Genomic DNA, 24,301 nt, shown 5'->3' with positions numbered 1-24,301 from the left:
TGTGTATCATGAATAACAGTATTGATTAGTTTTTCAAAATAATTTAGTAAGTTTACTTTGTCCCAAACAGTAAACAATAATTCTTGAATGACACGGTGTTCCCAGATAAATTCTCAGATCTATTAACGAAGATAATTTATCATCGAATTATGGTCGTTGTATAACGTATAACTTTGTCATATTAAAATCATCACCGGTAAGTTGACAATATTTAAATCGTACCAAACAGTGAACAGTGTATAAGCAGAGTATATTTATATAAGATTTGTATGTTGTTGATTGTTTTTACTCAACAAATGAAAATTTGACTTATATCTGGCTTTGTTGACATTTAAAAAATAATAAAGTTGGGTCAAACCAATGGTTTGTATTGTAGCACTTTTCCCTTCAACAAGTGAAAATTCTGCTTTTAAATACAGTCTACGAGTATGTATACCTATCACACTATTAAAATTATTTTCATTCATATACAAAACTATTTCTAGGATTGCATATGTTTAGGATGAACGATTTATGCAGTCTTTGAAATAAAGCAAAAATTAATATAAGCAGGGGTTAACGTAATGCTCGATTTTAAGGTTTAATTGTATGAGTTAAGAAAAATAATTATATTTTTTAATATCATGGAATTTACCGTTAACTTTTTGCGTTTATAGAAATTTGAAAAAGCTTGCGGTTTCAGAAATATAAGGCGGCGAAAATGCAAATTTTACAAATTTCAAGAGGCCATAACTTGAGAGGGGGTGAAGATGGAAAAAAATTTTCTTCTAACGAAATGAATTATTTATTAATGTCTAAAAGCTGCTAAAATTTCAAAGTTCTACATTATGGGGTTTAGAAGAAAAACGAGATCAAAAATTTGGAAAAAAAGGACTTTAGATAACGGTAAATTTGAACGGCCATTTTGTTTTTCTAAAGTTTAGCTATAGTATACTGCGCTAGGGGAAGGAAGCTACTGCCTTTCTGCGTTTGCAAAATTTCAAAAATGCTTATGGTTTCATTGCAACAAATAGTTAAAATAGGCTATTTTTAGTGCTTTGGGGTGGTATAACTTCTAGAGGGGGGGGAGATAGGTAAAAATTTTGTTTTACGAAAATAAGTTTCTAGTAAAGATCTATGTACGTATTAAATTTCAGCTTTCTATCTTTAAGAATGTAGAAGTTTTGTAAACAGACACACGGACGGACGGACGGACGGACGGACGGACGGACGGACGGACGGACGGACGGACGGACGGACGGACGGACGGACGGACGGACGGACGGTCGGACGGACGGATGGACGGACGGACGGACGGACAGAGTGAAACTAATAAGCACTTTTTTCAAAAAATTTTTGGAAAAGTGCTAAAAAGGAATTGTATAGCTATAACGAGAACTGTGCTGTACAATAAAAAACCTCCATAAATTGTTGAATAAGTTTTGAATTTTGAAAAATCTCGTAATATTGTATTCTGTGTTGAATTTTATCTCATTGAAATTGTAATATCACTTTTTTACCTTTCAATAATATTGACATTGGATTTAGTCCTCACAAATGTACAGAATATGATGGTGAATATTAAAAAATTTTCATTTTTTCTTTTATAAAGTACCAAGAAATTTTAATTTTACACATAGTTTCAAACATTACGTGGAAAAATCTGCGATAAGAAAGAGAGCCATTATAAACTTTAAAAATTTTTTCTTTTTTTGTGTTTACCACAACTTTTGTTAAAATTTTAACTATTTTTACATATTAATTTCCACGTTGTTTTTTTCTTGTTTTTTTTTTTTTTTGTTAATATCTGCGAACAATGTGTTTTATTAAAAATTTGCCAGAGAACACAATTTTTTTAGTATTGAATTCGAAAAAACAAGAATTACTAAGAAGAAATAAAAATTAAAATAAAAAATGAAGTTGGTTGCATTTTATGCTACTATGGGCACAGCAACAAAAAAAAACCAAAAAAACAGAAAACAATCATAAAAAATAATAACAAAAACTTAAAAGAACGCTGCACCCTTTCCTATATATATATATATATGTACATATATGTATATATTAATTGAGGTGGTTTAAGGTTATAAAAGGTTATAAAGTGCAATATAAAAAAAAAAAAAATCGTAACACATAGTTGAGAGTCAAAATTGCTGTTATGCATATATTAAAAAAACAAGAAGAAAAATTGAAAATAATAAAAAAAGAAAAAAAAATAATTTTTCATCTCAGGGGGGCAGAAAATATATTTGAAAAGGATGGCATTAAGCTGTATGTATAATATAGCGTGAAATGGCATGGGAGACTCAACAAAAAAAATTTTTCAAGCTTGACAATATTTTTATTTTTTGTTGCTGGTCGTTTTTCTTATTCTTTTAACTTGTTATTGCTAAAATCGCTTTAAAATTTTTTTTTTTTTTAATCCTATACGGTTCTGTTCTTCGTACACAACAACAAGATGTATGTATATATATATGACATTTACATGTAACTATATATATATACAGTTATATTTTATGTTCTTTCTTAGAGCTAATGATTTCTCATGGTTTGTGCTCGCTTAATTATTTCATCTTGAGACAAGGATATGAAGAACTTATAAAGAATATTATAATTATGATGATCTATTTTTGGGGCGTAAAAAAACTTGTCCTTTTTTTGTTGTTTTGTTATGTTCTTTTAAATTTTTTTTTTTTTTTTTTCAATTTTTACTTATCCTTACTTCCGCATCTACTAAAAAGACTAAAAGGACAAAACAAAAAAAAAATCGTTTTTTTTTTCTTCAATTCAGGTATGAAGAATGCAAATTTTCTTATATTTTTTGTTGTAAATTTCTTAAATTTTTTAAGGATGTCAATGCTTCTTAGTTGAATCAGGAAAAAAATATATATTTAAAAATGTATATAGTATAGTATAATACTTTGTGTATGTACACATATACAAACACACATTATAATATTGAAATAAACTCTTGAAGATTATTATGAGATCCGACCGGCTTGTATTTTTCTCATTTTATAATAATGATGATGATAAAAAGTGGACGATAAAAATATGAACTCTTGTTTTTACTCTTTATATTCATGTTAAAAGTAATAAGAACGGCAAAAAAAAATAATAAGAAAAATAAAAGAAAAAAATTAAAGGATTTTAAAAATTTTTTCACTTATTTTTTTTTTCTAATTTTTCCATATTTTTATTTTTTTTTTTGTGCTCTATTCAAGTGAGCTTGAAAACTGGCTTTAAGCTATTTGTTAAATAATAATAATAAGAAAAAAAGGAGATCATATTATTTTCAAAAAAAAAAAAAAATAAAAACAAAATGTTGATGCCTTCAAGGAGACATCAAATAATAGTTATCTATTTTGTTGCTTACTCACACATACCAACATACAAGCATCAATATTTCAAATATATATATATATATATATTATATGAAATTGTATATAATTAAAAATAGCAAAAGAGAAAGGTAATTTTAAGTATAAATGAATCCGTTTCAAGTTCTTCATTGAGTATCTCTGTGTCCCAGCTATATAAAAAAGAAGAGAAATGAAAATAAAAGGACGAAAAACAAAATAAGAAAAAAAAGAAGAGAAAAACAAAAAAATAACTAAAGAATATCATTTTATGCTTTTGATGCATTAAATTGCTTTTCATATTTTTTCTGCTTGCTTAGAATATTGACACTTGTATGTTAGCTTTTTAACGTTTTTAATATTCTCTTCTTTTTTTTTTCCTCTCCCCATTTTCGTGTTGTTTCTATTGCTTTATGTTTTTTTTTTTTTGTAGTTCAACAACAAAAACAAAAATAATAATAAATAACATAAAAATGGGAAGAGAAATTAATAATAGCACGATTCTCATTTTTAGCATATTCTAGAGAAATAATGAACGAGAAAATTAATAATGTTCTAAATAAATATGCTTTAGCTTTGTTAACCGTGTTACCATTTTTGCAAAAATTTTGAAAAACAATATTGCCGTTGCCCTCAAATAAAAAGTGTTTACGGTGTTCACATAATGAATTTATTTGGAAACAAAAGAGTTAAAAGTAAAAAAATTAGCGCGAAATATAATTTCTGTTAGATTTAGAATTTTGGTAAGTTCTGCATTTTTTTTCTAAATTTTAAAGTTTAACTATTAAATTAAAGGATTTTGTAATTGATTCTCTGTTTTAAATTCATACTTCTTGTTATTATGGCGATATAAATTAGATAATCAAACTCTTTTTCGGAAATTTGATTAAGAAATTATATTTGGAATGGTATAAATTTGTAGAATACCAGAACCAGAAAAATGAAAACTAGCAGCACTGTATCAATTCTACAGGACTTGCGTAACAATTATTGGAAGTCATGGAATATATTGAACAAGTAATTTGAAATTTTTAAATATGTAGTTTAGCCTATTGTTTCAATTTTAATGAGAAATCTTAGAGAAGTCTGTTTTTCTCTTCAAAACTAATAACATTAAAACTGCGATGGTCACATTACTAATATTTATCGCATTCTTTAATATGTTATTCTTTTATATATAAATTTAATTTGATTATTTTAAAACAAAAAATTAAATTTATGAAATTAATAAATTTGTGATCACCTTTAATTTGTGCAACATACATAATTAATTATTAATATATTTAAAATGAGAAATGTACTCTTTACAAGCTATTGATTTAATTTTTAACTTATTTTTCCATTTTTCTATATTGTATACATATTTTTTTTTTTTTTTGTGTTTTGCAATTTGGTTTTAATATTAAAATTTTTTATCTAGAATCTCAAGGATTACATAAAAAGCTGCATGTAATACCATTTAATGTATAGAATTAAAAGAGTTCTAATTGTAAATATAAAGTATGTATAAGGTTTTATAATAAACAAAATTTATACACTTTTTCTATATAAATTTTATATAATATTATAAATATATATATATATATATATATATATTATAAAGCTGAATATAAAGGATCTTATCTTGAGTGTTGAATTTAACACAGAAAATGCAGCAGAAAGTAAACAATTCCATTATGGCAAGAAAAAACAAAAAAAAAAAAAAGTTGTATTTTGTTAACTGACTGAAAATTTATTTATAAAGGATTTTGAAAAATATTATGAACATTTTTTTTTTATATATATATTTTTACCTTTTAATATTTTAGTCAATTTAATTAATAGAAAACACTTGAAAATTAACATGAATTTCAAATTTCTAAAAAATTTTGAATATTCGAATTTTAAATGGGTTTTTCATATGCAATGAAACTCATTCACTTTTTATAAAGTTAAAAATGGTGGGGTTGAATTTTTCGTAAATTTTAGATTTTTAAAGAATATATTCAAAATATTTAAACTTAACGTAATAGAACATTGAACTTTTCCAAAAATTTAGACAAAAAATACAAATAAATTAAAGGTTGGGTTTTTTAAGTTTAAGATCTAGATCACTTTTTAAAAATTATTAATATTATTTAAGAATTGCAATAAATTAAAAAAAAAAAAAAATTGAAGAAAGAAAATTTTTTTTTTACATACCTGGCTGAATATTTCCTAAAGTACTGTCTATCAGGATTAAAAAAGCTACTAATATTCCTAAAGAGCGAATTGAATTCAATAAACTATTATCCTTATTATTATATATTGATGGATGTGCTTTATAATCTATTGTATGTGATTTATCTACAATTGTTGTTGTATTATTTGATTTAATTTTTTCTTTTTTATTATTACTATTATTTATATTTATACTATTATTATTATTATTATTAATTCTATTATTTATATTATTATTGTTATAATTATTACTATTATTATTTTTATTATTATTACAACTATTATTAATATTATAACAACTTTTTGAAAATATTGTTCTTGTGGCGAACGATCGCGACCGGCTTAATGCCTGACACCACCGGTAAGACCCAGGGTCCGCACACACGCCCATGCCTCTGGTCCCATAGTCAATGCCGCTAACGGATCGTCGTCATTGTAGCGGCGTCACCTAAAAATAGAAAATAAATAAAAATATAATATTCAATAATATTATTCTTGTTATTTAGAAAATTTGTAATTATATACATATATAATAGAGAATATTTTAAATTTTTCATCTTCTGTTGAATACTATTTTTAAAATTGATTTTATATTACTTATATTAAATTATGTTGACATTCTCAACAAAGTATGCAATTAGAGCAGATCGATTTTTATAACAATGTCGCCGGGTCTTCATATTGTCACTTCCTATAACATTAATTTTACTCATTGTAATCAAAAATTTTTTCAAAAAATAAATACATACATATATAGTATTATCGGCTCATTAAATATTCAAATATATTATAGTTCATTGAATAATTTATAAATATTTATGATTTTGTTCAGAAATAATTAATCTAAGCATATTTTTAAATAATTATTTTTTATTTGAAAAAAAAAAACAAAATTTAATATACAAAGAATCAATTAAAATATTTTAAAACCAATATTATAAATTTCTGAATATTAAATAAATTTTAACCTCATTATTTTCAATAAAATAAGGATGATAAAAATAATGAATATTTTTCATTAAGCATAATTTGCCCATTTTGTAGAAATTAAAAATTTAGGTCAAAAAGTAGAAAAAAAAAGTTATAATGTTATTTTTAAATCAAGTGACGACACCAACTTTAAATGCTTTTTTAGTTTTTTCTTTTCGAATTATAACAACAGTACGGGTATATACTGGTCTATAACAATGGTACGGGTATGGTAAAAAAATATATGTGTTTCCAGTAAATCAAGTCCATTTTTTAGATTTAATTAAAAAAAAAGTTAATTTAAATTTTTTAAATTTTTTCCGAATACTTTTGGAAATAATTGAGGTTTATTGATCGAAAATTTGGTTGTAAAAATTGGCAATCATGTATAATTTTTATAATATCAATATAATTTTTAAAAGAATTTAGATTTAAGAGCCACGAAATTTGACTTTCCATCGGTTTTTACTTGTACAACCAATTAATCATATTATTAAAAATAGTATTTTTGTATGAACGAAAAAAAAACCTCTAACAAATTACTGTTAAATTTCTGTTCTGTTAATTTTTATTGCTCTAACCATTTACTGTTACGTAATTATCAAACATGTTACCATAATGAATACTTTTTTAATATATTCTTTTAAATTACATTATACAATATTATGTTAAAACTAATTTCCTTAAAAGGATTGAATATAATTCACAAAAATAAGAACAAAATTGGTAAAAGATGACAAGTAATTTCTTTAAATTAAAATTTAATTTGTATTATTAAGATTTTGGTATTTTTTTTATAGATCACTAATGATTTCCCTTCTCAATGTTTTTTGTTAAAATTTTTAAACAAATTTTCTTCTACAGTTAGTTGTTCAACATTACATAAAAACAGTAAAATATTAAATTTGGACACAAGATTATTATCAAAAATAACTAAAATGTAATTTTCACAATGACTTGATTTTTATTTTGTTTACGAGTATTCTTTTTTTCTTATTTTTTTAATAAAAGGGAAAATTATTCATTATCATCGATTACAAGCACAAAGGACTATCAATCTGCGTGTATATATTTAATTTTAAATTAAAAAGATATAAAAACCAGATGACACAAACCAATAACCACTGGAATTTTTTAACAAAAAAAAAAAAGGAAAATTAAGAAAAAAAAAAGAAACAAAAAACACGAAACAAAAGAATTAAAACCAGAAAAAAAAAAACCAAATAAAAAATTTCATAATTTTTTACCATCAAAAAATATGATTAGTTTTAGTCATAAATCATTATGCAAAAATATTATTTAAATTATATAGGATACCGAAATTCAAAGGAAAAAAAAAACCAAAGAAAATAAAAAATTACAAAATCCAAAAAATATTAAAATTAACAGAAAGAGACAAAAGATAGCCTCAATTCCATTAAATTTAGTGAAATTTTTTTACGAAAAGCAAAAAAAACATGAGGTTATTTTTAAAATAATTTATGTTTGTATTATGGTTGTACATACATAGTTGTAAGAGTATAAGAAGGACAACCAAAAACGAATAAAGTTGGGTGAAACCAATGGTTTGAACAGTAGCACTTTTCCTTCCTTTTAACCAGTCAAAAGACGTCTATTATACAAACAATCTAGCTATGCACTACGTTATAAAATTACTTTCATTCATGTACAAAAATATTTAAAAAATTGCATACCTTTAGGATGAGTATTGTATGCAATCTTTAAAATAAAACAAAAAGTATTGAAAGAGACGTTAACAAAATGCACGAAGAACAAGAGACGTTCGAATTTTTTACTCCTAGCTTTCTGCATTAATATAAATTTGGACAAGCTTGTAGTTTCGGCAATAACTAAAGTGCCAAAAATTTAACTTTTACATATTCCGTGAGGCGATATTTTGAGAGGTGGAAAAAAAATTTTCTTCTAACGAAACAAACTATTCATTAATATCTAAAAGCTTATAAAATTTTAGTCTCTTAAAAATTAGGATATTGAAGAAAAAATTTAAACAAAAATTTAAAAAAAAAAACAAGCTTTTAGACAACGGTTAATATTAGCAGCCATTTTGTTATTTAAAATTCAATTATGCTGTGGCGGAATGTCCACGGGCGAGTGGAAGGGCGGAAGGATGGACGAATATACATTTTTTTTTTCAAATATTTTTTTGGAAAAGTGCTATGAACAACAAAGCTGGATAGAAAACGAAAATATTAAAACCATAGCGAGTTAGAGAGAAAATTTATGAAAATAGACAAGTTACAACAAAAAATAAATAAAAACAATCAAAAAAAAATTTAAATTATATAAAACGGGCAGCACCAAAATCACACAAAAAAAAAAAAAAAAAAATTGAAACGAAAAAGTGAAATAAAAAAAAAAAAGTTTTGTTTAATATGCCCTTAATATGCCTTAAAACTTTTGCAATATTTTTCCCATTAACAAAATTATCACAGAAAATGAGTGAAAATATAAAAAAAAAAAAAATTTAAAGAGCATGATATAGATAGAAAACTTAGACAGAATATAGAAAATAACAATGAAAATAACATGAAAAATAATAAAAAATTAAAAAAAAAAAAATTGTATAGAAAACACGGCTATATAAATATAAAGTGATCCGATATAGAAAGAGATAAAAGTATACACACTTATAGAGTTAGAGAACAATATAATTAAAGGATATTTTACACGTATACGTACAAATATTTATGCATATATAAAGAGAGATAAAAATTCTATATCGTTTATAAATAAACTTTAAACGATAAGACGGGTAATCCAAACTTTTTGAGAAAACTTTATAATAGCTTTTGTTGCATAAATATTATTATACTATTTTAATAAATTAATATACAAATATACAAAAGTCTATATAATATATAAACCTACACTATATGTTTATGAATAATTTAAATGCATATTATAAACCGTATTTTAATATATTATATGTGATATATATATATAAAAGTATATTAGAATTGGGCGAATGTAGAAAAATTATAACTACAAAAAAATTAAATAAAATTGCTAATAGAAATTTTTAAAACTTTCTCCTTTCGGTCAATTCAAAAATATGTACATAAATGTATAGATATAAGAACAATGCCCAGTCACAATCGTTTTCTGTTAAATTGCCTCAACTGTATTTCAACAATATGAAAAGTGTTGTTTCTAGTACGTCGAAATTATTTAATTGATGGAAATTTCTTTTATTAAGATATTAGTGGTGTGACTGTCGGTCCATTTAATATCGATATGTCCCGTTATCTATTTCAGGTTACATTTTTATGCATTTGAATTTCAACTGAACCAATTTTAATGGAAACTTTTATTTTGAATTCCGTACAAAATAATAACAACATTTATACTAATTTTATTAATTTTTCCCAAAAACACAGAAATGATTATTGCAAATTTAGTTATCGGATAATATTATGAACTTTAGCAATTTGAACAGGTTTTAACAATCTAAAATTTATTGGTGGCAATTGTTTAATAAAAATTGAAATAATTTTATATTCTTTCCAATACAATGAAAGAATGAACTTTCTGTTGAAATCTAGTTGTGAAAATTAAATTTTTAATAATAATTGAAATTAGAGATATGCGTACGAAGAGGATTTTCACAGCGCTCATGCCACAATACTGTCTATATACTGGCCATACTGGAATTTTTTCTGTTGCATAAAGATAAATTACAGTTAACTTACTAATTCAGTTACAGTTAACTTACTATTTCATCCTATATATTAATTATTTGTATATATTTTTCCATTTCTGGCACTATCATTTTTTATAAATATTCAAAAATTTCTTTACATATCCTGAATATGCACATTTTGTATATTAAATTTAATATCCTTTTAAATTTTTTAAATTTTAATAATGACTTTTGTTTCATAATTAAAATTTAAATTTTACCCTTTATATTCGTAAGACTGTAGGAATAGAAAAAATATAAAATGTTATGGTGTTAAAAAAAAAAAAAATAATAAAAATAGCTTCATAACTATAAGGAAAAAAATTTGAGCAAAAACAGTGTGGGGATAACGAAAATTCTATAGTTTTGAATAACCCCTGCCACAAAATTGCAGTATATACAAGGAGTTATAATAAATTAAAAATGCAGCAACTCATTAATTCGAAAAAAAAACAGCTAAATTGTTAATTTTCTCTTAATTAAAATTTAAATTTGCTTTTTTTCTTGTTATTTTTTCTGCCTTCTCAGTTTATTTAAATTTGATTTCAAAAAAATGCTATAACACCTTAGCTATATATACTAGCTTCCATATTATGCATGTACAAGTATATTCATTTAAACATTTTTTTTTCCTAGATAATTTTTGTCATTTAATATTTTTGCAATTTATTTTAAAATTGCAGACATTTGAATATTTTTTCCATTCATTAATTTTTTTAATAGTGACTGAACAGAAAAAAAAAACCCGAAAAATTAATGAATTGAGGTTAAAAATTATTCTGAAATGGAAAATGTACTGTAAATTATTATTGTTAATTTATATGCGGTTATTTATAATTTTGTTAGTTTAAAAATAAAATTCATTTAAAATTTCAATAAAAGGATACAAAAAAATTTTATTAAAATTTAATGGAATTTTTTATATTTTTATTGCTATATTTGAGAATAAATTAATTGTGAATAGCATTAAGTTAATTGAATAAGAAACGATTATTAATTGGAAAATAATATTAAAATTTTGGGAGTTATATATAAGAAAAGTATACGGTAAAAAAATAAATAAAATCCAATATTGACTTAGTGGAAGTTTCTTCATAACAGATGGATGACGTAATGAAAGAGTTAAAGGCACAAAAATTGAAAATTTTTCTCTTCGAACTGGACTTGAACCAGTCACCTACCGCTTTCTAGGCGGACACTCTTTCAACTTAGGTACAGAGGTAAGAAATAAGTAATATCCAAACACACATGTGATTCTTCTGAACAATTCAAATGTAAAGCTAAAAACCCATTTATTTTATTCAGTAATTTTCATATAGTTGCGTTTCGCTATAAATAAAACATTTTACTCATTTCAAACAATTGTGGCAAACTACTGTGAATATTTTGTTTTCATATTACAATTCACTAGAAAATTTTTGGAGTTAATAAAGTTCTTATATTTTTGAGCTAGGATTCTTTAAAACATTTGTATTTTATATAATATTCATGCTTGTATTTTAAAAAATATTCGAATCCCTTCCAATCATAAAACTAAAAATAAAATTTCTAGATTTCTAGCTTTTTGTAATAATCGTATTAACACGATCGACATTTTCAATAAAATCATCAATCGTAAATAAAAGAGTCTAAAATTATTAGCTTTAGTTTTAAAATGTTTTCTAAATAACTTGTAAATTATTTCATGTAAAATTTTATCGTGTGAAATAATAATATCATATACGGATTCATCAATTATTTTCTGAGTTAACGTTTACGCGAAAGGACGGACGAACAGCCATACATGACTAAGTTGACTTCGAATCAACGGACATACGTTCGAACGGGTATAATAACATAGTTCAATTATTATTCTACACATACTTTCGTTCTGTGTGAGAAAAGAAATCAATATACACCGCATTATGTCGGTATAATCAAAATTTGTAACCTACCTATAAAATGCGTACAATTGCCCTCATTAAATTTTGATCTCAAACTTTATATATATGTGTCGGCCGAAACGAAACCAATTCATATAAATTAATTTTTTTTTCTATGATTTTGTTATTTTATTTATGTAAAATGTATACATTGTACACCTTTATGGTTAAAATTTTTCTTCTTAATTTTATGCCGAAAAGACAAGAACTCTTCAAAATCTTTTGTTAAAAAGAAACGGGGGGAAAAAAAACCTGCATTGAGGTTATATAAGTACTATTTATAATTGCGTAGGTTGGTACAATGTATAGGTAATTGTATATACAAATTATGAACATGCAAACGTATGTACAATAATTTCTGTAAACAAGTTTTTATTAAGAAATAAATTAAAGAATACAAAAACTAAAAAAAAAAAATCTGATGCGATCAGCACATAATCGATCGCAATTTGTATTGTGTAGTTTTGTGAAAGTGGTACAGAAGATTTTGAAAGTGTATTTTGAACAATTCCTTTCAATTTTATGGAAGTTAGCAACATTTTTGTTAACATACTTAGAAAACAGTAAATTTGACTCTGGAACTTCGTTTTTTGCTACCCGAATTCCCTGAAACTGGTTAGTTTCAGTACTAACCAGAACTCAAATTTCGAATTTCAAGAAATTCCATCAATCCGTTCCGTATATGTGGTATAAAATATATAAAATTGATCCCACGTTCAGTTTCGAGCCCTGGTCTTTTCGAAAATTTATGGGTACATTGTTTTAAAGCTCCGAATTTAAATAATTAATTTAAAGGAAATTGTTTAATTATCTCATTTTGAGAGATACACGCGTGCACACGCAGACCAACATCTCTTTGAAAATAGTTTAATCAAAAACTTGACATACGAAATATGATGCCATCATATGTCCTCCCTTATTGTATGCAATGCAGTCGGTAAAAAATATTGAAGACAAAATTCTTTCCCTTCATAATCATGATTATTTCGTTTTAGTTTATTATTTATTAAGGAAGGTATGAGAATGTACAAACGCATATTCATACATATTATGCACCTTTTGTTATTAGGCTGATAATTTTTATAAGGATATTAAAAAAATTTTTTTTCTCTTTTATCTAACTTTGTATATCTAGTTAATTTTTTTTTTATTGTATTTTTAGTTCTTTTGTTTAAAATATCCTAAAAAGGAAAAAAAAAATACGATAAAGACGGAAAATAGTGTAGGTATGTCGAATTATTTGAACTTAAGAAAAAAGAAACACACACAAAACAATGGGAATAAAAAAGGAAGACCCCTTGCGGTACATAAAATAATTAAAGGTAAAAACTTGTTTCCCTACTTTTTTTATAAATGAAATTTTATTGATGTTAAGGCAACATATTATATATGAATTGTAGAATAAACGGGAATGTATGAGTGGTAGTGATGTGAGAACATTTTAATCTTCTTTATAATTTTGTAAGAATATTTTAAATTTTCTTTAGGGATGAGTTGATGCTCTGTTGCATTTCGTGTGAAAATTTTTTAAATAAAAATTTTTATAAATTATAAAAAATACCGGAAATTTAAACAGGAATTAAATATTTAATTAAGAAATTTGAAAACTAACAAATATTCCAATATACAAGCAAAAAAAAATTCTTTTCATTGATAATTTTGTATAGAACAAATAATTTCCTTCTATAAAATTCTATTATTTATGACTTAATAATCAACAGTCTTTAATCATTAATTTGATTATATGCGATTTTATGATTGATTCTGTTGAATTGCAATTGTTAATAATAGAATTTTAATTTATATATTATGTATAAATATAAAATTTGATTGAATATACATTGTGTACATACATTTCTGGTTGAAAAGAAAAATAAATAATATAAGGGATAAATAAAATTTGAGACCCAGATGAAGAATAATCAAATGACATAATAGATTAATAAATAAATAATAATTTTATTTATATTGGTTTACCATCATGGTAAGCATATAGGATATAGTTCAACACCCATTCACCCATTATTTACACAGAATTGTTATGTGTTTTTGAAAAAAAAGGGGAATTACCCTAATGGAAGATCAATATTATTAACACAGCATTAATGAAATTATTATAAATGATTAAACTATTTTACGAAAATAATAGAAGATAAATTTAAAAAATTGGTTAAAATATAAAATAAAAATTAATTTAATTATCAATTTGATTTCTTTTGGCCTAATGAAGCGTTTATTTAGTTCAGAAATTTATTTTAATTTTTATAATTTTGTCATGGTAAAAATTTTTTTGGTAAAATTTAATGAATATTTTTTTTTTTACTTTTATAAAATGAGGGTATTAATTAAGATTTATAATTATCATTGGTTTGTTTTTTTTTTATTAAAATGTATGATTTTATTTAATTAATATAATTAATATAATTAATGAATTAAATGATTAATTATTGAAAAAAAATATGCTGCTATTTTAAAAATATAATTTTTTTGGCCCAATTTAAATTGCTTCTTCCTTAATCGGTTCGGTCAAAAATAGCCAATAGATTTTTCTCGAATTTTCATTTCATGCTGCAGTTATTCTTACATAAAGCATTTGCGTAAGAAAGTGCGTGTTTCATATTATTAAACAAATAAAACTATACAAGTAGCAAATCGTAATGTTTTGCATTTTGGCTTAAATTTTAAATTGGATTTGTGCTTAAGTCTGAAAGGACTAAATTGTCTAACTTTAAGTATTCTTAAGTTTATTACTAATGTTGTATTAAAATTTTTATGCTACTAGCATTAGAAAATTAAGCTGATTAGGGTATTTGTGGCTTATAGTTTTAATAAAAACCAAAAGATTTTAAATGTTTATTTTTGCATTGTGTTTATTGATTGGAAAAACATAATAAACAAACAAAAAACAAAATATGAAATTTATTTTTAAAATCCTTAAGTAAAATCACTTAACTATTCTAATTGAGAATAAAAGTGGTTTAGATTACAAAAAATTTTGAAATTCACAATTAAATTAACATTTTAAAATGACCACAATTTTCTGAATTATTAGTTTTGAATTTTATTATTGGTAATTTTGGTTTTGAAACCGCATTTAATTATTAAAATTATATACATACAACAATAGGTATTTGTTTTTATATTTATTCATTCTAATTGATTATAAATGTAGGCTATTATTTATACATACATGCATTATTGAAGAGACTTTATACTAATACCGCATAAATTATAAATTAAAAAAAAAAAATTCAATTTTAAAATTTTATTTAATTTATAAAAAAGAATTTAAATAATCCCGATTTTTTCTGCGTCAATATGAAAAACATATAGATACCGTGACTTTAATAATGCGCTGACGACGTAAACTGTGCAAAGTATCACATTCCAAAATGTTTAGTAAAATCTCTTGAAATTGTACACTTTTACTAAATGCGTCCTATACGTAGTGGATACGTAAAATAAAAGTAAATTGGATGTCGAAAAAATCGAGCACGCTTTTCTTATACACGTCATATAAATGTTGCCAGAAATAACCAATAGCAATAAAGTGCTAGTTATTAAGTTTTTTTTTCTAAAATGAAGCATAAAAATGCTATGTTTTTAATGATTTGATAACGTTTTTAAAAACTTAACATTTGCACAGAATTTTATATTGAAATTTTCAAACAAACGTCAAAGTATGCATTAATATTGTAAAACTTGTATAGGGCAAAATGTATCAAAAGATTTAGGTGGATATTTGTTTCAGTGTTAATTTGTTGCACCATTTTTAAAATCCAAAAATTTCTGTTAATCTTTTTCTTGTTCCCATGGAGTGTTATCAACTACGCAAGTTTGATTATAAAATCTTTCAGATTTTTTCACAACTTAATTTTGTCAAACTGTTATATATTTTACTGCAATTATACTTAATAATGAGTTTTAATTTTAAATGAAAATATTCGTAATTGAAATACAACTTTACAACGTATGTAAATTATATTTAATAATAGAATTCAAAAAATTGTGTTTTTTGTGATTAAAGCAACAGGTAACGTGTAGAAGGCAGTTGAAAGCAGTTAACAACTTTTAAAATATGTCACTAGAATATTTCATATTGTTTCTTAGATTCTCGATTGCCGAAATTAAGAATTACGCTAAATAGGTAACAAAAACCTTGATAATAGTGTTAAGAATGACGATTTGATTATTCTTTTTTTGTGAAAATACATAAAAAGAATAAATCATATGAAAATATCCTAGGGTTTCAATGAATTCATCTGTGAATGTAATAGATATCTAATTAAAATTTCTCGATTATGGAATATAATTAAGGATTTATAAATTTATGTACTTAATTATAAATACATTTATGAAATTATATTCTAATAAAAATAAAATTCTATTTTGGGTTAGAAATTTGTAATTAACTTAATAAAACGTGGTTTTACATAATATTCTAATTAAAATAAAAGGAATATTTAAATTATTTAAATAAAATTTAATTTAAAAATAAATGAAGGATTAAAATGATTTAAAATGATTTTTTTAGAAAAATTAAATATGTGTCTCTTTTGGTTCCAATTTTATTTTTGATTAAGCTCTTTTTTTTAATAAATCAAAATTATAGAGAAGAAATTATTGATTGTGAAATATTAAATTTAAAGATGGCATAGATAATATTTTTTCATAATTCATTCTCGGGCTGCATAGTTTTGAATTCTTAAGGTCATACTATACAGTCTTATATAAAATATTTTAAACCTTTAACTAAACGAATATGTTAAAATAAATAGTGATTTCTAACTTAAAATTGTGTAGAAAATAGAGGAATGAGAAAAAATAAATTTCGAAAATTTTATTTTTTCTCATTCCTCTATTTTTTCTTTTATTTTATAAGAAAAGAAGTTTAATGGGCAATAGCAGGCAGAATAAAAGCGCATCTTCTCAAATATAAAAACGTTAATTGATCGAAACATCAAATTTCCTGCCTACTCAACTATAGAACAATTGTGAATGTGTAAAAGAACAAGGTCTACATTTAAAAAAAACTTAAAGTATTTTCATGTTTTCACGTGATTTTTTAAAAATTTTTTTTCGTTGAATACTATTTTAATAAGAATTAATAAAATTTTTCTTTTAAAACTCTCTGTAAAGCGGACATAAAAAAAATTTCCTGGGTGATTCATACGCACAATTTGAAGATTTAGTAATAAAAAAGAAATTATCTAAATATTTTGTGGGTTATTTGATTGCTACTATCAAAAAACGAATATTACCACTAAATAATTGTAAATTTCCTTTTTGTTATATCAATATGAGTTATTTTTTTATCAAGTTTTTATAATTTACTTGATTTTTTCTTTTCCAGTGATATAGACTTAACAAAATCTGTGCAACTGAAACAATTTATAATTTATTTTAATTATTTAATTTTCTAATACTGCATGTATTAAATTTTGTGAAAGATATCTTGGTAAAAACTTTTCTGACCTATAGATTATTTGTTATATCGGGATGTCACTGTATATTTAAATATGTATATGTATATTTGTGCAAATAATTCTTACCTATGTCTAAATGTCATATCCAATAAACATATAAATTATTAATTATTATATTTCGAATTTAATATTAAAAAAAAGAATATTTATTAATTTTTTAGTGCTGTATAACAGTTAATTTCTCTCAATTTTTTATTTTTTTTTTTAAATTAATATCTTTTTAATTATTCTAATAATTAATATAAAAATTTTATTAAATATATTTTTTAATAATTAATATCTAATTTAAATATTATTTTAAATAAATTTTATATTAAATTTGAAATTTATTTTCTTTTTTCTTTTCAAATGAATTTAATTATTAAATATATTTTTTTTTATTATATTTAAATTAAACTTTATTTATTATAATACACCAATAATATTTATTAAAAAATTTTTAATGTTTATAATATATTCATATATTTTAATTTTTTAATTTATTGCACTTTATTTATTATAAATTTTCAATAAATTATTTAATTATCTATAAATTTTAATTTTAAATTTTTTATTTCGTATTTCAATTTTATTTTTTCATAGTTTTTTTTAGTTTAAATAAATAAATTGTTATTATGTTTATTGTTCTTTTAAAATATATATATATAGAATATTAAATATATATGATATATATTGAATATATTATTAGAGATGAGAATTTATTTTAATTTTAACCTGGAAAAATTCAAAAACAAGAAAAAAAAAAGAGAGTAAAATAATAAAATTTTAATTTTGTGTGTGTGTGTTTTTTTTTTCAAATATTTGTTTTATCAATTATTATGTGTTATTTAATTGTCTAATTTTAACAAAATGTTTTTTCTTATTTATTTAACTTTTATAATGTTTAAAAACAAAAAAAAAGAATAATTTGTTGAAATGTTTTCCTTGTCTCTGTTATTTTTTTTTTTTATTAACATTTTTTTAATATACAAGTGAATATTAATGTATACCAGTTCATATTATGTAGTTATGTATACATTAAGTAATGCATATGTATATAACATTGTACGTGGGAATAATATTGTTATATTATATACATGCAAGTACGTAAATTTTTTTTTTTATTATTATTAATATTTATTATACAATATGCATAGGTAGAAGATATATATATATATATATGTGGATCCAGGCCAGAAATAACAAAAATAGAAAGCAAATTGAAGCACAAAAAAAAAATACAATATTTTTTTTTTGGGGATGTTATACCCAAAAAGGCAAATAAAGAAAAAACAAAAAAGAAAATAAAGGTACAAAAAAAAAAAACTTAAAAATTTTTCTCCTTTTCTTATACACATAAAAATGTGTGAAATTTTTCTTTTTTTTTTCGCTATTCTAATAATAAGAATTATTTGAAAAAAAAATATATATATTTTACATACACGCATAAATCATAATTATTATTACATTTATAAAAATGTTAATCGTGGATAAAAAACACAAGAGCATTTTTCTTTTATTTCAAGAAAAAAAATTTTTACTTGTTTAAGGGAAATTACTAAGGGAAATTTATTAAACAATAAAAATGTATTTATTATTATTTTTTTTTCATTATTTGAATTTAAATCTTAATAAACTTTAAAAAATTCATGATTTTGTGGGTATTGTGTATAAGAGTATGTACATTATTTATATATTTGCATTAGAAATTAAAAAATTTGGACATAAAACATTCGTTTCGTAATTTTAAAGGAATATTGCTTTTTTCTTTATTAATAAATTTCATATTTTCGTTTCTTTATTTCTTATTAATTTTTAATATAATTTCGATTTTAGATTATTTTCTGTGTATAATAAGACAAAAAAAACGCAAAAGTAAAATATTAGAAAAAAAAAATGAGCTGAATATTAAACGTGTGCACGCGCGCGGGTGTGGTCCATATAATAAAGTAGAACATACAAAAAAAAAAATTTATATTATATGTATTTTCATATCACATAATTTTATCCAAAAAAAAAAAAAAAACATTTCTCAATTTTTTTTTTTATCCTACACGTTCACTAAAATTTTTTGATTTCTTCATTAAAAATGGAACAGATTTTTTTAATTTAATTATTTAAATTTACTTCTGTTTTTTTTTTGTTTTATTCATAATGTTGTTAACATTTTACATCTTATGTTTTACATTTTTTACATTTAACTTAACATTATTTCTGTTTATCATATTTTATTATTACTTATTTTTAATTCTCTTTCGAATTTCTCTTTTTCTCTCTCTCTCTCTTTATATTTCGTGTCAATTTCTCTTTTATTTTCCTAATAAATTTTTATATTTTATAAAATAGTTGTTAAAAAACATTTTATTAAAATTATATTTTATATTATTATACTAATTAAATTTCTTATAACTTTCAGTTTTTTTAATATATCAGAAAATGAAAAAAAAAAAAAATGATAATTTTGACTTGAAAAACTTTGTTAATAAAATCATTTTTTAAAATTCATAATCATTAACATTATAAAATTTCCTTAATATTAACAAAGAGAAAGAGAGCTTATAAAATTAAAGAAAAAAAAACAGTAATCATACAAAACTGAAAAAAAAAGAGAATTGTGTAATAATAGGACTGAGCGGCAAAAGATGAGAGTAAATACTTAAAATTAAATGTTAAATAAATACGAAGAGAAAAACAGAAAAAAAGAAATAAAAATTTTGTACTCAGTCAAAATGTTCAACTTTTGACATTTAAGATTTTGTATTAAATATTAAAATTTTTTTTTTTTTCATATTTTAATTTAAATAAATATATGTACATGTATGTATATCAGTTATATTTTATATTAATATTTAATGCAATATATAATGTACATATACATAAAGTGTATAAGAAAATATTACGATAAATGTTTATTAACTTCTTTTTATTTCATATTAAACACGTACATACATAAAAATGTTACGTATATCTAGCAATATAATTATGTTATACTTTCTATAACATATAATATTTAAATAATATTCTGATTCTATTTGTGTATAACAATAAATATGATTGTTCAATAGAATAATTAAGAAAAAAAAAAAACATTTTTTGTTTTCTCTTCAATTTCTTTTATAAAAACAATTCTCTTTTATTCCTTTATTTCATGAAAATTTATTTTATAAATGGTAAAAAAATTAGAAAATAAAAAAAAAAATATTTTCTTAATAATAATTTCACCGTTATTTATTAAACAATATTTTATTGTAATATAGTACATGTACGAGTATGTGTGTGGTTATTGTGTTATTAGTATATTATTTAGGTATTAGAATATTTGCCTTTTTAATGGCCTTATTTTTTATATACAGTTTTAAATTATTGTAAAATAAAACATTGTCTTTTCTAACTTTTATTAATTTTTACTTTGGTTCTTTATTTTAGATCCTAAAAGTAAAAAATAATAATTATAAATTTTTATTTGTATTTTCTTTTTTCTTTCCTCTTCTTTTCTTTATCGAATTTAATATAGAAATCTATTCTTAAATTTAAAAACTTTTCTAGAATATTATTTATAAATATTAATACATACATTATAATATGTATGAGTATATATGTGTTTGTGCATACATACATGTGAACTTTTATTATATTTTATGCATGTATATAAAAAAAAATATTATATTTTTCTGTTTTAAATTTTTATTTTTCTTATTTTCTTCGCACCAAAGGATAATAATGTCCTTCAGATTTATTCTTGGAGTTTTTTTTTTTTTTTCTGTTGCTATTACTTTTTTTTTTTTTTTACTTAATTTCTTGATTTTACTTTAAGTATATTATTAAGAAGTATTCGATATTCCATGTAATTATTATATTTTGTATATATATGTATAAATGCAATATTCCTATATGTATATTATTATTTTCGTTAGTATATTTTAAAACAAGTAATAATTAATATTTAGAATATTGGTTTCATTCGTCACAAATTATATTTTATATTTTTTTTTTATATTTTTATATAAAATTTATATAAATATTGTATTTATTTATTTTATATTTTTCATATATACTTATTATAACGGTAACATTGTATATTGCTTTAATTTTACTTTAATTTTTTCTGTTATATTTTTTAATATTGTTCTATATTAGTATTTTGTTCTATTTTTTTTGTTCTATGCTCTACTGTTATAATAAAGAATACAAAGATTTCAGTTTTGAATTTTCTTTGAAAGCTATACATATATATGTATATATAAGCACATAATAAATAGGTATGTATGCATGTATATAGGTATATATGTAATTTTTTTTTTTTTATTTTATCTAGGACAAATTTAATTTTTTTTTTATTAATATTTTATTAATATAAATTTAAAATAAAAACTAATTTATTTTTTCAATCCAAAGAATATATAAAAGAAAATTTTTATTATAACACGAAATTCTTTACTTTTTTTTTCTTCCTTTATTTTTAGTAAAAAAAAAAAATTTAAAGAGAAAAAATAATTTTTTTTTTTCTGTATGAATTTTTTATTTTTTTTTTTAATTTTATTTTTTTTTGTATCAAATGCGCACGTTAATAACACAACGACACAATACTGGGAACTGAAAACTAGAAAGGAATTTTGCTACTACATTTTCAGACAGGAGAAAAATATTATTATAATATACTATATACACATACAAATAAAAAAATAAATATGTATACAAAAAAAAAAAAGAATATATCGTAGTACAAATTAAAGGATATTATATTGACTGGATATTATTTGAATAAGAATATTTTGTATGTGTGCATTTGAAAAATTTCCTATACAAGTACAATATTTATATATGTTATACATACATGCTTATTATAATATGAATATGGAACATAAAATGTATATGATATATAAAAAATAATATGATATATTTTGATTTTGTTCTACTATATATACATGTATTTACAAATATATGCACATATATAATATACCAATAATATTTTTATGAAAATTATATTTAAAATCCCTATATTATATCATTTATATAATATTATATGAATACGTATAATTTTGTGATATATATAAATATATATTAATATAATTCGTTTATTCAATAATTTTTCAATATTATATGCTTGTGTGTACAATAATAATTTGCATAAGAATATGATAAGTATATGTGTTATACATAATGTAATTGTATTTGTAAATATTACGTATAATATTATATTATATATATTTTATTTGTATGTATTGAAAATTATTTATAATTATTGAATATACGATATATTTTGTATAGTTTAAATGTGTATTAGTGTATAATAATAATAATATGTCAGTTGAAATATTTTTCACGGTAGTTTATTTTAAGTTATACCATATTATTTTATATTATGAATATGATGGGAAAATAAGTGAAATAAGCCGCTGTCTATTTGAGCCGAACTTATTAGAGAAAATCAAATATTTTTGTAATTTTATTTTTTTTTTTTTTTGTTTAGAATAGAATATTTATTTAAATTGATATAAGTGTTATATTATTGTAGAACAGAGAGTGTAGAAATTAGAATTAATTTTTGATTTTATATATGTTCTGATATAATGTGGAAATGTTCTTTACATTTAAAAATTGTACGAGTCAAATTTTTCTCCCATACATCAAGCGATCAAACGATGTTAAAATGCCCTAATATTGAAAACTAAAATTTGGCATTTTATATTTTTATCTCTTTAATCTGTCTATACTTTTTTGTCTCACTTAGGCTCAGTTAAATTGATGTAAAAAGAAACCAATAGATTAATTTTTATTTTAATATTTATCCAAAATTCCGAATTAGATTAAAATTTAACAGATCGTGTTTTTTTTCTTCAGGACTCACATAAAATTTTGCGATAAAATTTTCGATTTTTGAAAAATTAAAATTTAAAATTCTAATTTTAATTCAAATTTATTTTACTTTTGATTTTTTAATTCTGGTTTTTTTTTTTTTGCATTTACAAATAAATTGATTTGTTTCTTTTAGCCGAATTAAAAAACAAAGAGAATTGCTTTAATATTTTTTTTTTCTTTTTTTTTGTTCTATAATCTACTTATATTTTTTTTTTCTCTACCAAAACATCTAAAATATCTAAGTAAAGTAAATCGAAATATTTACCTAAATAGAACATACATACATGCAAACGTATGTGTACGTATGCTTTTTATCGATTTAAGAGCGGCTCATAGGTCACATACCATTCAATTTTCATTATTGTTAAAATTTTTGTTTTGTATTTGTATTGGTATTTTTCATATGGGTTTTTTTTTCTTTTTTGTTTGTTCATTTTTAACAAAAATTTCCTCTTTCTCTTTTCTTTTGTATCCTTTTCTCTATATCTTAACTGTTTTTTTTTTTTATACAATAGTATTTTAGAATTTTACTCAATATAACTATAATTTTTTGTTTGTATGTACATATGTATGTATATATTTCTGTTATACTCTGTTAGGTCTGATTATTTTATAAATAAATAATTTTTTTTTGGATTTTTATATTTAAAACTAGAATATTTCGGTTTAATATTTTTGGAAAAATAATTTTCTATTAAAAAGCTAGAAAATTAAAGAAATAATGAAAATCTTTTTTGATTTTTTTTATAATATCTCTCTAAAAAATCATAGCTTCATAATCCTGTTAATAAAATAATATGAATAAAAATCTATACAATTTTGAAAAAAAAAATTTTTAGAATATTTCAT

At 21.9% G+C, this 24,301-nt stretch overlaps 1 protein-coding gene across 4 annotated transcripts in view; it reads right to left on the bottom strand.

Annotated features, from left to right (window-relative positions):
- LOC129608769 (protein turtle) overlaps positions 1–17,897 on the bottom strand; it is a 66,527-nt gene extending 48,630 nt beyond the window's left edge. For 3 of the 4 annotated variants that reach the window (XR_008696907.1, XR_008696906.1, XM_055520475.1), the window contains exons 1-2: positions 17,681–17,891; positions 5,520–5,985 (exon numbers count right to left, since the gene is read on the bottom strand). Coding sequence is in view for 2 of the 4 variants with exons in the window: in XM_055520475.1 (XP_055376450.1) it covers positions 5,520–5,928 (409 nt within the window). In the remaining 2 variants the exon portion in view is untranslated. Of the gene's footprint in view, positions 1–5,519; positions 5,986–17,680 lie in introns of all 4 variants that reach the window. The other variant, XM_055520474.1, reaches the window with a different exon arrangement.
- Between the last annotated feature and the right edge of the window lie 6,404 nt (positions 17,898–24,301).

This window comes from Condylostylus longicornis, unplaced genomic scaffold (genome assembly GCF_029603195.1).
Source record: "Condylostylus longicornis isolate FDR11 unplaced genomic scaffold, ASM2960319v2 ptg000034l, whole genome shotgun sequence".
NCBI lineage: Eukaryota > Metazoa > Arthropoda > Insecta > Diptera > Dolichopodidae > Condylostylus > Condylostylus longicornis.
Note: the sequence above shows the minus strand (reverse complement) of the source record. Positions and strands in the feature narration are given on the sequence as shown.